This window comes from Populus nigra, chromosome 1 (assembly GCF_951802175.1).
Source record: "Populus nigra chromosome 1, ddPopNigr1.1, whole genome shotgun sequence".
Taxonomy (NCBI): domain Eukaryota; kingdom Viridiplantae; phylum Streptophyta; class Magnoliopsida; order Malpighiales; family Salicaceae; genus Populus; species Populus nigra.
The window spans coordinates 10,518,236-10,532,495 of record NC_084852.1 but is presented as its reverse complement, the minus strand read 5'-3'; the positions used below and the strand labels follow the sequence as shown (position 1 = coordinate 10,532,495).

At 32.2% G+C, this 14,260-nt stretch overlaps 1 protein-coding gene across 1 annotated transcript; it reads right to left on the bottom strand.

Moving 5' to 3' along the window:
* Nucleotides 1-6,944: 6,944 nt before the first annotated feature.
* On the bottom strand, nt 6,945-11,752 carry LOC133681025 (UBP1-associated protein 2C). Its single transcript, XM_062104109.1, has 2 exons — nt 10,265-11,752; nt 6,945-7,228 (listed from the first exon to the last, which is right to left on the bottom strand). Exon 1 carries the CDS (start codon nt 11,592-11,594, stop codon nt 10,266-10,268), a length of 1,329 nt encoding a protein of 442 aa, XP_061960093.1. The 5' UTR covers nt 11,595-11,752; the 3' UTR covers nt 6,945-7,228; nt 10,265.
* Nucleotides 11,753-14,260: the final 2,508 nt, after the last annotated feature.

Genomic DNA, 14,260 nt, shown 5'->3' with positions numbered 1-14,260 from the left:
TTATTTTAATTTGCGTGTATCAACACCTAGATATTTGATTTATGCTTAATTTTAAAAGAAAATATTATTTATGTTGCTTGAAAAAAAAAAAAAGAGAATACAAGTACCTAATTTGACATTGTATCTAAAACATGTGTTTTCAAGATATTCTTTGCTTAGATTTTTGTGTTTTTTTTTTCCCTCACCATTGTTTAGGATCAAAACTTTCATTTTGTTTTTTTTTTTTTTTAATTCTTGATTTGAAAAGGAAGAAGAAAAGTTGATCATCGGCTAATTTCCACCACCACAAAATAAATTGTTCTTGGTATGGTCGAGTTTTTTATTTCATTAAGAATGGTAGTGCTGGCATAATTGTTGAGATTCAAGATGCAATGTTCATTTATTGTGCAAAAAGTAGTGGATGTGCATGATGGTCGGAAGGTTGAGAATCAGTCCACTTTCATTGCCAAGTTTTATAAACCAGAAGATATTTCAAGTGGGCATGACACGTTGGAAGTATCAAGCTTAGCTTCTCTAGTTCCAGAGTCAGATTCATCTGGTGGCATATTAAAGCATAATATTGATTCCTATACTTCAAGTTTTTGATGGATGTGAGCCCTTGTACGAGGGAGAAGAATTGTCAATCCAGTTCCCAGATTTCAACATTGATTCTTATCAAGGATAAGAATCGTTTGGAGAAGAGAGTATTTTTACGAACTGGAAGTTCAATCAAGGTTTAGCAGCGACATGTGAAGAATATGGTGGATAAATGTTAGCAGAGCAATTACTTAGTTACCATGGAAGTTAAGGGAACATGATGGAAGCTAGTTAGATTAACGTTGGTTGATAGTTAAGACTTGGGAGCCATTGGGACAAGTTTTAGCAGCTTCTCTTTTAATTTTTCTTCTACTTCTCCCTCAATTTTATTTTAAATAATTTCTTGTCAAGGAGAGATCATTAGCACAGCCAGCGGTGTAGCCGCCGTTGCTGGTGGCTGCAACCTTTTTTTCTATAGATCCCAGCCAGATTTGGAAAATCCTGGCCAGATCTAATTGGAACAATAACTGTAGACAATCTACAAACAAATCATGAGAAAAACTACTTTTGAAAAGAAAAATTACACATAAAACCAACTCACAACTAACCCTAATAATAATAATAAAAAAAAAAGTAATCAACAACTGTCTGGTGATGATGACTCTAATATTATTTTTAGGTTTTTTGAAATTCTTAGACACACGAGAAACAATAAATTAATTTTTTTAAAAATTTTAAGAAACGTGTTAGATAATTTAGGATTGTTTAGAGTAGTTCCTGAAGACTAATTTTTTTAGCTTAAATCAAATTCTTCTAGGTTGAGTTTTTGTAAATTATATTAATCCAAGTATTTGGTCTTTAATAGTAATTCATACGAACTATTATTAAAGATTCCTGAAAAATCTTTTAGGAAAAAAAAATTGTTATGCTTTAGTCTAATTTTTTTTCCTCTACTATTTCTATTTGTACAAGTGGAGTGTATATAATATGTTAGCATACAAATAATATGATGCATAACCTTTTATTTATGGGAAAACTTAATAATCCTTAAATGTCAAAATATCACTTTGTCCCTCGAATAATATCACATATATTATTTCAAGATAATTTTAGAAATTTATTCAATTAAGTCCTTACTTGGTTTTTCTTGTATTAATTACATCTTATTTTTCAATTTCTAAAATTTACTTACAATCAAGTCACACTTAATTAGTTATCTTAGTTTAATTTATGATCAATGATTTTTAATGTGTACGACTTATTAAATTCATAACAAGTTGGCTCAAATATAAACTATAACCTAAATAGAATGTGATTAAATAGATTAAATAATTTAATTTATTAATAATTCAATAATTGATTGATTTTATATTTAAAGATCAAGTGCACCATCTAGTAACGTGTCATGATCCCCCAAGTATTAAAAAAGTCACAAGTGGTTTGACTTAATATTTCAGTAAATAGTTTTTCAGTGTAATTATTATCCATTCATACAAAAATTTCTGATATAGACATTATAAAATGAAGGGTGTATGTTCTGTCAAATCATGTTATTCTCAATACTATAGTCATTGGTTCTTTCAATAAGATTTGGATTTTACAATCAATACTGTTTGAGAATGTGTAAAATTTTCTCTAATTCACCTATGGTGATGAATCATTTTTTTTTATCATTCAAATACTTTCATATAGTTCATAATATACTTAATATTTACTTGTTTGCTGCCTTTGATTAAGACATCATGTAGTCAGGATCAAAATATAATATTTTATATATAAGATAACGTATTGATCTCAAGTCTAAGGATCACCTGCACAATTATCATGTGGACTTTTCTATAGACATTATTGATCTCTACATATGAAATTCTTATATAGGTCGATTTAGTATACATGTTATATGACAAACGTCTACATATTAGCTCTAGGTATCTCTCATATTTCGGTTTATGATATATAAAAAATGTTTCCTTTTGTAAAGGAAAGAACGTAATATGTATTAGTCACAATTGATCTAATTAATATTCAATCTTAATAAAGCATTGATCAAGAACATTTAGGAACAATGCTTTGATATATTATGAATCTCATAATTATAATCATTTTATAATTTTCTTTGCAAAATAATTTTATCTCGATGCCTTTATATTTACTCTAAATTCATTAATCAAACATAAATGAATATTAAAGATAAAAAAAACTTGTATTAATAATAAATATATTTTTACATGAATAAAATTAATGTCAAGTGTAACCAACCGATTGGCTACATGACATATATACTAACAACTTTGATGCAGGTTAAGATAAGATAAGCTCCAAAAAAAAGTGTCAAACCCAGTATCCGTAGCCTATGTTGGCATGCATTAGACAACAAAAAAAATGTTAGGAGTGTTGGTAATTTGTTTAAAACCATGATTAATAGGCATTTTAAGGTCAAATAGAAAACACCTCTGCTAACTTTTAAAACTAGAATTTTTTTAAGATTTATTCTTGAACATAAGGTTTTTTTATATGAAATATTAACATGGCTGAAACAAATTATGTATGAATAAAAAGTTGATTTCAAAAAATCCTTGGTTCATGTGTTTTTGTAAAACCCAAAACCTCCTTCCCACGTAGAAAAGAAAAAAAAGTTTTCTTGTTATTTATGTAGTAAGATAATAAAGAGGTAAAATTGATCCTTAAAAGCATCCAAGTATTTAGAAGAAAAAGAAAGCTTAAGCCACATGTGTATTTGCTCGACTGGTGCTCAAGCCTAGGCTTAAATTTAAATTTATTATGAAATAATTTTTTAAACCACAAAAATATTTTTTACCTATCTATTTTTTGAGCTTGGGTTTTTAATTATTTTGCCCATAAAAAACTATTTTTAGTTGCCTATTAGTTTGTCCAACCTATGAATTAAAGAGTGAATAATTTATTCAACCTGGACAATGTTTATTCATATAGAACATTAGATTTAAAGCCAAAATTGTCATGTACAATTCTTGTTTATGGAGGGTAATTAAAACTATTAATAATAGGAATTAATTCTCTTAATTACCATAATTAATTTATTATTATTATTATTTTCAAAATCCTCTATAAAAAAGGGTTGAGAAAAGAGTATTTGTAGATCGTTTTTTGATAAATTCTTACAAAATTTAGACACTCTCTTCACCCCATTTTCAACTTAGTTTCCTCTGCTTAAAGTTCTATTTTTGTTCTTTGTTTTTTTCCGACTACAGAGCTGAAGTTCAATTTTTGTAGAGATGTTTTAGTCAAGTTTCATTGAATTTGTAAACCTTATCTAAAAGTATATTATACTAAACAAGGTGATATGGTTTTGAAAAAAAAAAAATAAGAGGATGAATTATTCATCACGTTTACACCAAGTAAAAAACAATAAAGCTCCAAGAACAAATAATTAATTATTGACATATCTATTCTCAACAATAAATTCTCAATTTAATTATATTAAATCAAATTTCAAGTGATTCAATAAATATGCACCCTATACTAATTTTGTTCAAGTATAAATTCTATACATACTTGGTATACATGCTTGGATTATGTTCCAATCTTTTATACAGATTTCTATGCATGCTAGGATTTTTATTATACATCGTATACCTAAAAACTAAACATTATGCTAAGTAGTCTAATAATATTTATCAGACAACTATGAAGTTGAAGTTAGAGGAACCACCAAACAACACCGTGAGAGCTCCCTTCCGATTTGTAATAATAGTAGCGAAACAGCTACCAAGAACAGGACTTGCCCTAGCTCCCTCCCTATATGAGATGGTGGTAGTGAAACAGGCACTAATGGCCTTGATATGTTTTGCAATTCTTATTCTTCGAAAGCCTACAGTCGTGTCGTTTTGTTTTTCGCAGCAGAATTGTTTAGAAGAGTATAATACTTTTCCCGTGAACAAGGTTTGTGTTTCCACAAACCTTTGAAATGTTCTTTTCAGGCGTGCAGCTTTAGGCGTTCCATACGAGACCACAGAATTAGAATCTCCAACCGACTTGACAAAAGGAGAAAATATATGCCTAACAATCCACAGAATCAATCAACTTGTAGGGAATTAATCGTGCCGTTATAATCATGGCCGAATATACATATTTGCACCAGCTGTTTTGAGAATTATTCCCAACACCCACCAAATTAACTACTACCCGTCACCATGTCCGGCGTCAATGAACTCGCCAATAAAACTTGGTTGATCTTTCTCCACCACCCTAGCTACAACAGCTTCCGTGATAACAACCAGATTAGGTGTTGAAACTGCTGTGGCAGATACCAACCCTCCTCCCTTCATCTCCATGGAATACAGAAGGCCTAATTCTCAACCAACCTGTAACCCTCATATGCTATGCATGTCACCAAAGCTATCCCCCCAACTTAGCCTTTGAACTCTATCCTGGTCATCTCATATTCCTCTCACCAAAATGCAAGAGAAAACAATAAAGTAAAAGGTAAAAAGAGGAGTGACAGTTGTTAGGACAAAGGTGTGCCGAATCACATTTTCTGGAGCAGCTAACTTCACAGCAAAAGTACCTAACATTAATGGTGTCAAATCAACTTCCTGGCAGCATCTTAGCAGGAAAATTGTTGATAACCTTTTAAGGCACCTAATACCAGTGAAACTAGCACTGGAACACAAACATCTCTGTTCTCTTCTCACAAGGAAACAACACAGAGTTGTGCGAGAAGAAAATGGACAACCCCAAGAAAAAGATAATTCACATATAGGATAAAATCCACAAGTCGAAAAACCTAGGGCTGTAATTTCAATCTTATCTAAAATCCACAAAGAATAAAGGATTTAAGTAGAAATGAAAAAAAAAATCAAGTACAGAACCATGTTTTTACACCTAAAATAGTTATGTTTGAGGAGATTTGGTTATTCTAAATGCAGCTAGAAGACATCCACCCAAAAAAACACACCACTATGATATCCTAGGTTCCGATAAAGGCATGAGAAGAATAGAGGATGAGCTGGCAGCACCCAATAGAAGCTAAATAGTCTAAGGTACACAAGCTACGATATGAACTGACGGATAGAAGGATATATCCTATGAAAAAAAGCAAACAGAAACCATGATGCCAGCCACTTTAACCAATTTGTAAAACTTCTCTTGGAAGGACAAGTTCCATGAAATCTAGTGCACATTATTCTGGCAATGACAGTAAATTAACAAGTCAATCTCCAACAGCAAAAGGGGATTAACCACTAAGTAGCTCTGATGAAGAACAATCAAATGCAACATCTCATGTTCAATACAGCAAAACTAAGTTGCGTTCTCTTCAAGCAAAGCAACACAAGTGCATAAACATGCATGCAAATGCCTACACGCATAACCAATGAGCAAATCTATCAGTTCAGCATCATTAAGCAAGCACCTTCAGAAATGACTTGAATAAAAATTTCATCAAAACCACTCAGCTTGTTAAATTTTTGCATCATCATTAGAAATCCATAAACAAAAAACCTGGCCCATACCAGCAGCTACTGGCCAAACACCCAAAGGCTAGTTGAACATATAAAAGAAACTTCGGTGGGAAATGATCAATAGCAAATACCATCAGTGTAGTTTCCACGAGGGGGCCCATGCCAAGGGAGGTCACTGATTACTTGATTATAGAGTTTAAATTGTCAAGCAGCTCATTGGACCGCAATCCTAAGTCATGGTTGAATGAAGAATTGCTTTAAAAAGAAAAGCGTAAACAAAAACAAACTTTTCTTTACCAACATCAATTGCCTGAGGACATCTTGGAAGCCAATACAAGAAAAGAAAAAGAAAAAAGCAACCTCCACAAAACACGACCAACTTAAGAATTGGACACCGTTTAATAAGAAGGATTCAGTGGTTTAATGCAACAAAGCTTGAACAAGAAAACTTACATCTATTGCCCAAGCACATCTTCATAACACAACCAGAGAAAAACCATACAAAGCAAGAAAACTAGATTCTCTGACTCCCGGACATCTTCAGAAAATCACTAGATTTAAAAAAAACAACCTTATGAAACAAGACCTTAACTAAAGAACTGACAGTGTAAAATAAAAATTTACAATTAAATACATGATGCAATGCATTCTATAAGGTTCCTTGTTGGCTAAAATCCTAAAAACTCCGAGTTTGAGAAAATCCACAATTCTGCCTTATTATTTTCACAAAGATTACATAAAACAAATGATTTGTCTGGATGATTAGTCATGTCTGATTCCCCATAAGATATGGTATCAGCATGGGATCATACAAGCCTATGTAAATAAAGTATTAAAAAGTGTGTGGTGCAATTCCAAGAGTATGCAACAGAAAATACAAGTACTGAACTTTTCAGAGAACTAGTGTAACAAAGAATCCCAAAATCCATATCAACCACCATGAAGTGAACCTTGCAAATAAAGTATCAAAAGCAAGCATAAACGGTATATTATCAATACTCATGTCTTATTGATATAATTAATTCCAAGTTGTGCATAGCTTCGGACAACAGTACAAAGACTAGTCTATTCAGTCATCTTAACAACCAACACTCGTTTATCTAAAAAAGAACAAACACTAAAAAATGAACCACGATTAAAAGTGCAAATGAAGTGAAGAAGCGGATGTAAAAGCACAGCTAATACATTCATCAACCAGAGACCCTATAGTCTGCAATCAGGCAATCACGAGTACCACAAAAAGCATCTGCGCCCAACAAGCTGTCATACACCTGAATCAAACATCCATGCACAACTCAATTGATCATTCAACATTCATCACACAAAACAAAGCTCATGGTAACTTGAAGCAAATAAACAAAACAAAACAAACTAGCAAAACAATAAAGAATCTTTGCAAGGAAAATTACAAGAAACCCTGATAAAATAGTCATGCTGAGCAGCTGAAGAAAGCCACCAGATGAATGCTACCTAAAAATAACATGGCTTTAATAGCATGTACAAACACACAAAGCATCATCATAATGTCAAAGTATAGATAATAAAACAGGCAGGCCATGAAGAGTTTCAATATATGAGGAGACTTTTCAAATGGGAAAAAATATGAAGAAAAGAAAAGATGAAATCTTCATAATACAAAAACCAACAATCCAACTACAAAAGCACAGCTGTACAAGGCTACAGTTAACAACTGCAAATATATTTGAAGATTCATACCAGGTTCAATCCAAGTTTTCACATAATGAGGCAGTATGTGACCTAGTTCCTAATACAAGGAACGGTAGCTCAAAACAACAGAACAGTACTTTAGACAGAGAAAAAAAATGCTGCAGACTGAGAGGGACACCAGACAACCAACAAACCATCTCACAAATAAAGCTAATGACAAGTATTTCTTTCACAAAAAGAAAGTCATGGTCAATGCAAGACTGCCATCCTACAAGCCACAAGAAATTGCCCTCAATTCTTTCCATGGCTAATGCCATGGTCCAAAAATATCATGAGGGTATAAGATGAAGAGAAAATAATCGGATATATAACCACCTTATGCAGTTCACGTGTTTATAAGAGGTAGAAGGAACTTAATGAAGTACAAAATACTGTAAGCTATAAATTTAGGCTCCGCTTGTTTCACATAAAATATTTTCCTCATTTTTCCATGTTTGGCTACCTAGGAAAGCTTGGTCAACAAAAAATATTTTATGGTCAAAGGAAAAATAAGCTTAAAACAATGGAAAACAACTTAAAGTTCTCAAGATGAAAACATTTTACAAGAAAATCTCTGTTATTAAATCATGGACGGCACCCAGTGTTTTATAACCCCTTGAATCGAAAATATCTAGTTTGGAAGTTTGTCACGTGCAACCACGTAATTGTAACATATACATGGACTACCGGAACAAAAGTGAACCACAACTTGAAAAAGCAACCATACTAAGTGTGTGTTTGGTAATGTGGTGATGCCTTTTCAATTAAAAATGCATCAAAATAATGTTTTTTAATAAAAAAAAATCATTTTTGACATAAAAGCACCTAAAAAGCATCAATTTAGTGCCTTTTTAGGCAAAAAAGCATTTGAAAAGTAGAAATTTCCACAGTGCCAAACAAACACTAAGCCTACCCCTTTTGTACCGCGTTCCAAAGGGGGTAGCGAACTGCATACCATAATGTACCGTGTTCTAGAGAACTCAAGCATCACCCAATTTACTTGGAATGCGGTGCGTTATGATATGCTATACATGTGTTTACTACAGTCCCCCTCCCCCTGAAACTCGAGTAGTGGGAGATAGGCTTAGTATTGCTAATTCAAATAGTGGTTTGTTTTTATAAGTCTTCCATGTATAATCAAAAGATAAAAGTATTGTATTATTGCATGTAGACTAAAACTTCAAAATAAGGTAATTTTCGCCCTTGTTCCTAGAAAATAGCATGCAAATTATCTGTCTCAAAAACCTCTTGATTTTCTACAGGCACACACCTCTACACAATTATCACCTTTCCTTCTTTGCTTTTTTTAAAGGTAAAAAAATTGAATGGTCCTAGCAACTTTTCAGATTCCAATTAATAACAAATATCTTCAAATCCAAATATTTCATTTTTTATATAGGTTTTAAACATTTACTCTTATATTTAAACATGAGTACTTGCAAATCTATAGCAAAGGATAGAGTAAAAATGGGGTCGCCAGATTTCACATTCTGGATAGCGAACACACCAAGATTGGGATTGCGCAATCTGGAATGATTGAAAATTCAAGGAGGATGAGTGAATTACATAACTCTAGCACCATCACTAATCAACTCTTGTCTTTTCCTTTTAAACACTTATTTCTCCCACATACCAAATACTAAAACAATTATTTTCTAGTCTTTACTAACGTAACCAAACAATGAAAAACAACATATTTTTGAAAGCATGTTAGTTTTTACATGAAACAAATGGGACCTTACTATTCTTCCTAGTTTCAACAAAGCCAGAGGAACTTTCATGGCTTATAACTATTTCATGCCAATGTCTAAGAACAACTCAGTAACTTTGAGATGGTGAAGGAGTTAATATGGGCAGACAAAAGGAATTTTTTGGTGGGCATCCATGGTAAAAATTTGAACAACAAATTCTTCCATTCTCAGCATTTCTCCCCCTGCTACTTAAGTCAAGGACGGAAATTTTAATCCTTTTCATTTCATCTCCCCTATTCCCTTAAAAAACAAAGAAGACAGCACAAATCTTCTTTCCCATTTCATACTTTCATCTAAGTAGCTAAGATTATCAACCCAAAGCTTAAACAGACTGAAATTAGCCAGTCAAAAACAAATAACAGTTATGTCTATGAGGCCAACAAGCTGCTTTTACACCTCCATCATTTCTGGTATGACAATCTGATTCTTGTAGATCTGAACATGTTCAACCTATTGTCAAACATTTCAGCAGAGTGGAGACTCACAAAAAATAGAGAAGACAGGATGCACAAAAATGGACAGCAGAGAAAAAACTAGGGACACATGAAATAGATGGACAACAAATCACATGAATGCTATCAAGGAACACACTAGATCACTGATTCACCCCATGGCATGACCTTGTAATACAGGTCAAGAAAATCAACATAAACGACATAAAAGCAAATACCATGGACAAATCATACAGTGAACAAACATACACAAGTTTTTCACAAAGCAAAGCAAACAAACCAAGCAAATATAAGGAAAAGAAACCATCCCAACAAGCACACATAGAAACCAAGCCATTCAACAGCACCAAATAATGCAAGAAATCACAAAGCAATTAATTTAAACCCAATTTACTACCTCAATAGTAAGGTGGCAAATTTGGATACATTCCCCCAGATGGAACCCTTGGTGCAGGGGATGCTCCCTGATGCTGACTTGGAAATGAAGCATTTGATGATGACAAGCTATACTGCCCAGGATCTGGATATCCACCAGTAGGCATTCCAACTGAACTTGGTGGCAACCTAAACGATGAAGACGCACCAACAGAAGCACCGACGCCGGCACCGCCACCACCCAATCCACCATATCCTGTAGAACCTGGTCCACCATACCCACCATAAGGTGGGCCATAACTACCACCCCCAGTACCACTCAAACCACCTACCCCCTGAGACCCCAACCCAGGCCCACCCAGTGAAGCATTCAAAGGAGCAGCAGGATGGTGGTGCTGCTGCTGGTGACCACCCATTGGAGGCACGCCACTCGAAAACGCACCACCATAAGAACCATATCCACCTGGCGCGCCATACCCTGTCTGCAGCACCATCCCCATTCCACCATCTCCATGAACATTCCCACCCTGCACCTGTCCTTGCAATCCATCTTGCCCTGGTCCTTGCCCCCCGCCAGGCTGCCTCCCTCTTTTCCCATCAATTGCTAACTTACAATTCAACTGCCTCCCTTCAATCATCTTCACCGGCTCTAATAAAGCAGCCTGCGCTCCTTCTGCCGTCTTATAAACAAAAAGCGCAAACCCTTTCGATTTCCCTGTTTGCTTATCAAAACCTAACGGACCCTCCTCAATCTCCCCATACTGCGCAAAATGATTCAACAACTTATCCGACGGCATTTCATACGGCACATTCGCTACATAGATCTTCCGCATTGCAACATCAACAACACCAGGATTGGCGGAAGAATTATTGTTATTATTGGCACCTGAATTCCCCGCTATCGCTAGTTGCGTGACAGTCACGCGCCCATCAATTTTCTTACTGGGCTCTTTCAAAGCCAATAACGCACCATCGACATGCTTATAGATAACAAAACCGTACCCTTTCGACTTTCCGGTGTTTTTATCAAGGATTACAACCGCTTCTTCTAATTCCCCGTAAGTAGAGAACAGATTTCGGAGATTTTCCGTTGTGGTTTCCCATCCAAGGCCGCGTATAAAGAGCTTCCGTTGCGTGGCGTCCGGGTCTGCGATGGATCGGACGGCATCAAGGATGTCTGGGTGGCGTACGACGGCGTTTTGAAGAATATCGAGGAGCTGGTCAGGCGTGAAGCGTTCCATCATCTTGCGGGCGTCTTGAGGGGTTAGTTTGTAAGGAGAGTCTAGGTCGGTGGTGGATGATACGATGCCGTTTTCTTCGAGCTTGCGCTTCTTTGTTGGATCCATCTGCATCGAGAGGGGGAGGGGTACTTTTGAGAGAGAAAGAGGGTGAGCGATAAACCCTAATATCCTTAGGAAGAAAGAGGGAGAGGAGGATAGGTTAGCAAATTAGTAAGAATTGAAAGGGGTGCTGTAGAAGAGCCGGTTCATTCTATATACTGTATAGAAGAGAGAGACACACCTATATAGATTATAATAGGAGAATAATGATTTTATTTTAAAACAAAATCTTTTAAATTATTGTTTTTTTAGGGGAAGATAGTTTTTTTATATCATTTTAGAATTATTTAGAAGTTTTTTTCTTATTATTATTATTATTATTATGCACAATCAAATGATTTTGCTACCCTTAAAATTAAAAATCATTTAACCATGAAGAAGATTATTTTTTTGCACAATTTTTTTGAGCATTTTATTTTTTTAATATAATAAAATTACATATTTTACCTTGAAGTTCAAAAAATTAAGTCATTGAGACAGGGTATTAGTGTTTTTTCATATTATTTTTTTAATTATCGATATAATCAAAGATGATAATGTAATTAAATATTTAATTATTATTTTTTAAATTAAAAAAGTTGTTAGCATGCGAGAAGTACAGTAAATTTTGGGTAGCATGTATAACACCTCTCAGTGGTTGAAAATATGCTTTTATTGTCTCATTTTGTTCTTCATTATATTCTCTTCCTTGATGGATGGCATGTATTATCTAAAAGTGATTGGTTTATTACTGGTGATCTTTTCTTTTTTTCCCCCCTTTATTTCTCTCTCATATCCTTAAAAAAACTAAAAATGGCCCTCGTTGTTGTTGATGTTTCAAAATTCATTCTTTTAGTTTTGATTTTTTGATTTTGGTCATTTTTTCTTTTATTAAAGTTTTTATTTGTTTTCAATTTAATCCTTGAATTCTAATTTGTATATATAATATTTTTCGATTTAATCCTTCTACTTTTGATTTCTTAGTTTTTTTTCCTTAGCTCTTTTGTCAAAGTTTTTGTTGTTTTTAATTTTATACTTCAAATCAAGTTTATGAATTTCTTTTCAATAATAATAATATTAATTTTAGTTTGGTCCTTCTTCTTATAATTTCTTATTTGTTTCCCTTGCCTGTTTGTCAAAGTTTTTATAATTTTTAATTTTATCTCTCAAATCAAATTTATGATTTTTGTTATTTCAATAGCAATAACAACAAAAACAGTGGTGGTGATGATAGTGATAGTAATAATGGTAATTATAGTAGTTGTAATAATAATAATAATAGTGATGATAATGTTAATAATAATGGTAATAGTAATAGTTTATCATGATTGTAATAATGGTAATGATAATGGTGGTGATGGTGGTTGTAAAAAAAGTAATAGTATATATAGTAATAGTAATAATGAAAAAAAAATAGTGATAGTAATAATAGTTTTTTTATGATAATAATAGTGACAATAATAATAATAATAATAATAATAATAATAATAATAATAATAATAATAATAATAATTGTGATATTAATAATAATAATGGTAATGGTAATGGTAATAGTAATAGTAATAGCAATAACTAGTTATTTGATTTACGTTTCGCCATGGGTTGGATTATTGTTTTTGGAGAAAAATTACAAGCTTTTCAAATGTGTTTTTTTATCTAATTATAAATCAAAAGGCATGTGCATGCATTTAATTAAATACATTGAGAGCCATTTTTTCTAATAAATGCAAAAAAAAAAAAACAAAGTGTTAATGCGTTTATTTAACTTGTCTTGCTGCCGGTCAAATTTTTTTTTTCTAATACAAAAGAATTAATGTGTAAATGTTATTAACATATTTTTTAACATTGAGTAAAAAATATAATTTTTAATAAAAAATTTGATATTTATATGTAATAAAATATAGTAAAGATCATATGCGTCAAAAAAGATCTCAAGCTAATTTTTAACGCAACAGAAAAATAAAACAATATTACAATTGCTATAGTGAAACACTATTTTCTTAGTATTTGTATAATAATTAAAAAAAGTGTAAAGAAAAAAATATAAAACAAATTACAAAATAATAAAGATAAGAACAAAAAAAAATAATATAAATAGGCCAAGCATAAAGTGATAAATATTCAAAATGTAAGAAATAAAAATAAATTTTTTTCCAAAAACAAATGTGTAAAGAAAAAAAACTAAATATTACAAAAAAAAATAAAGATGGGAAAAAAATGATGAGAAATAGACCAAGTGTGAAATGATAAAAATATCAAGTATAAAAAGAAAATAAAATATAAGAAAATTTTGTTATCAAAAGAAAAATTAACAATTATAATTTTACCACCATTACAGTAAAAAATTAACAAAGTTTACAATTATATCATTTTTACAGAAAAACACCATTTTCTCTTAATATATATACAATAATAATAGTAATAGTAATAATAGCAATAATAATAATTTATTAAGATGGAAATAATGGTTATGATATCAATAATCGTGACAATGATAGTAACAATAGTAATAATTGTGATAATAACAACAACGATAGTAATAATAGATAATAATAATACTAATAGAGCTAATAATAATGATAATGATGTTAATAATAATACTATTAACAATAACAATAATAATAACAATAACAACAATAACAACAACAACAACAATAACAACAATAATAACAATAATAGAGATAAAAACAATAACAATA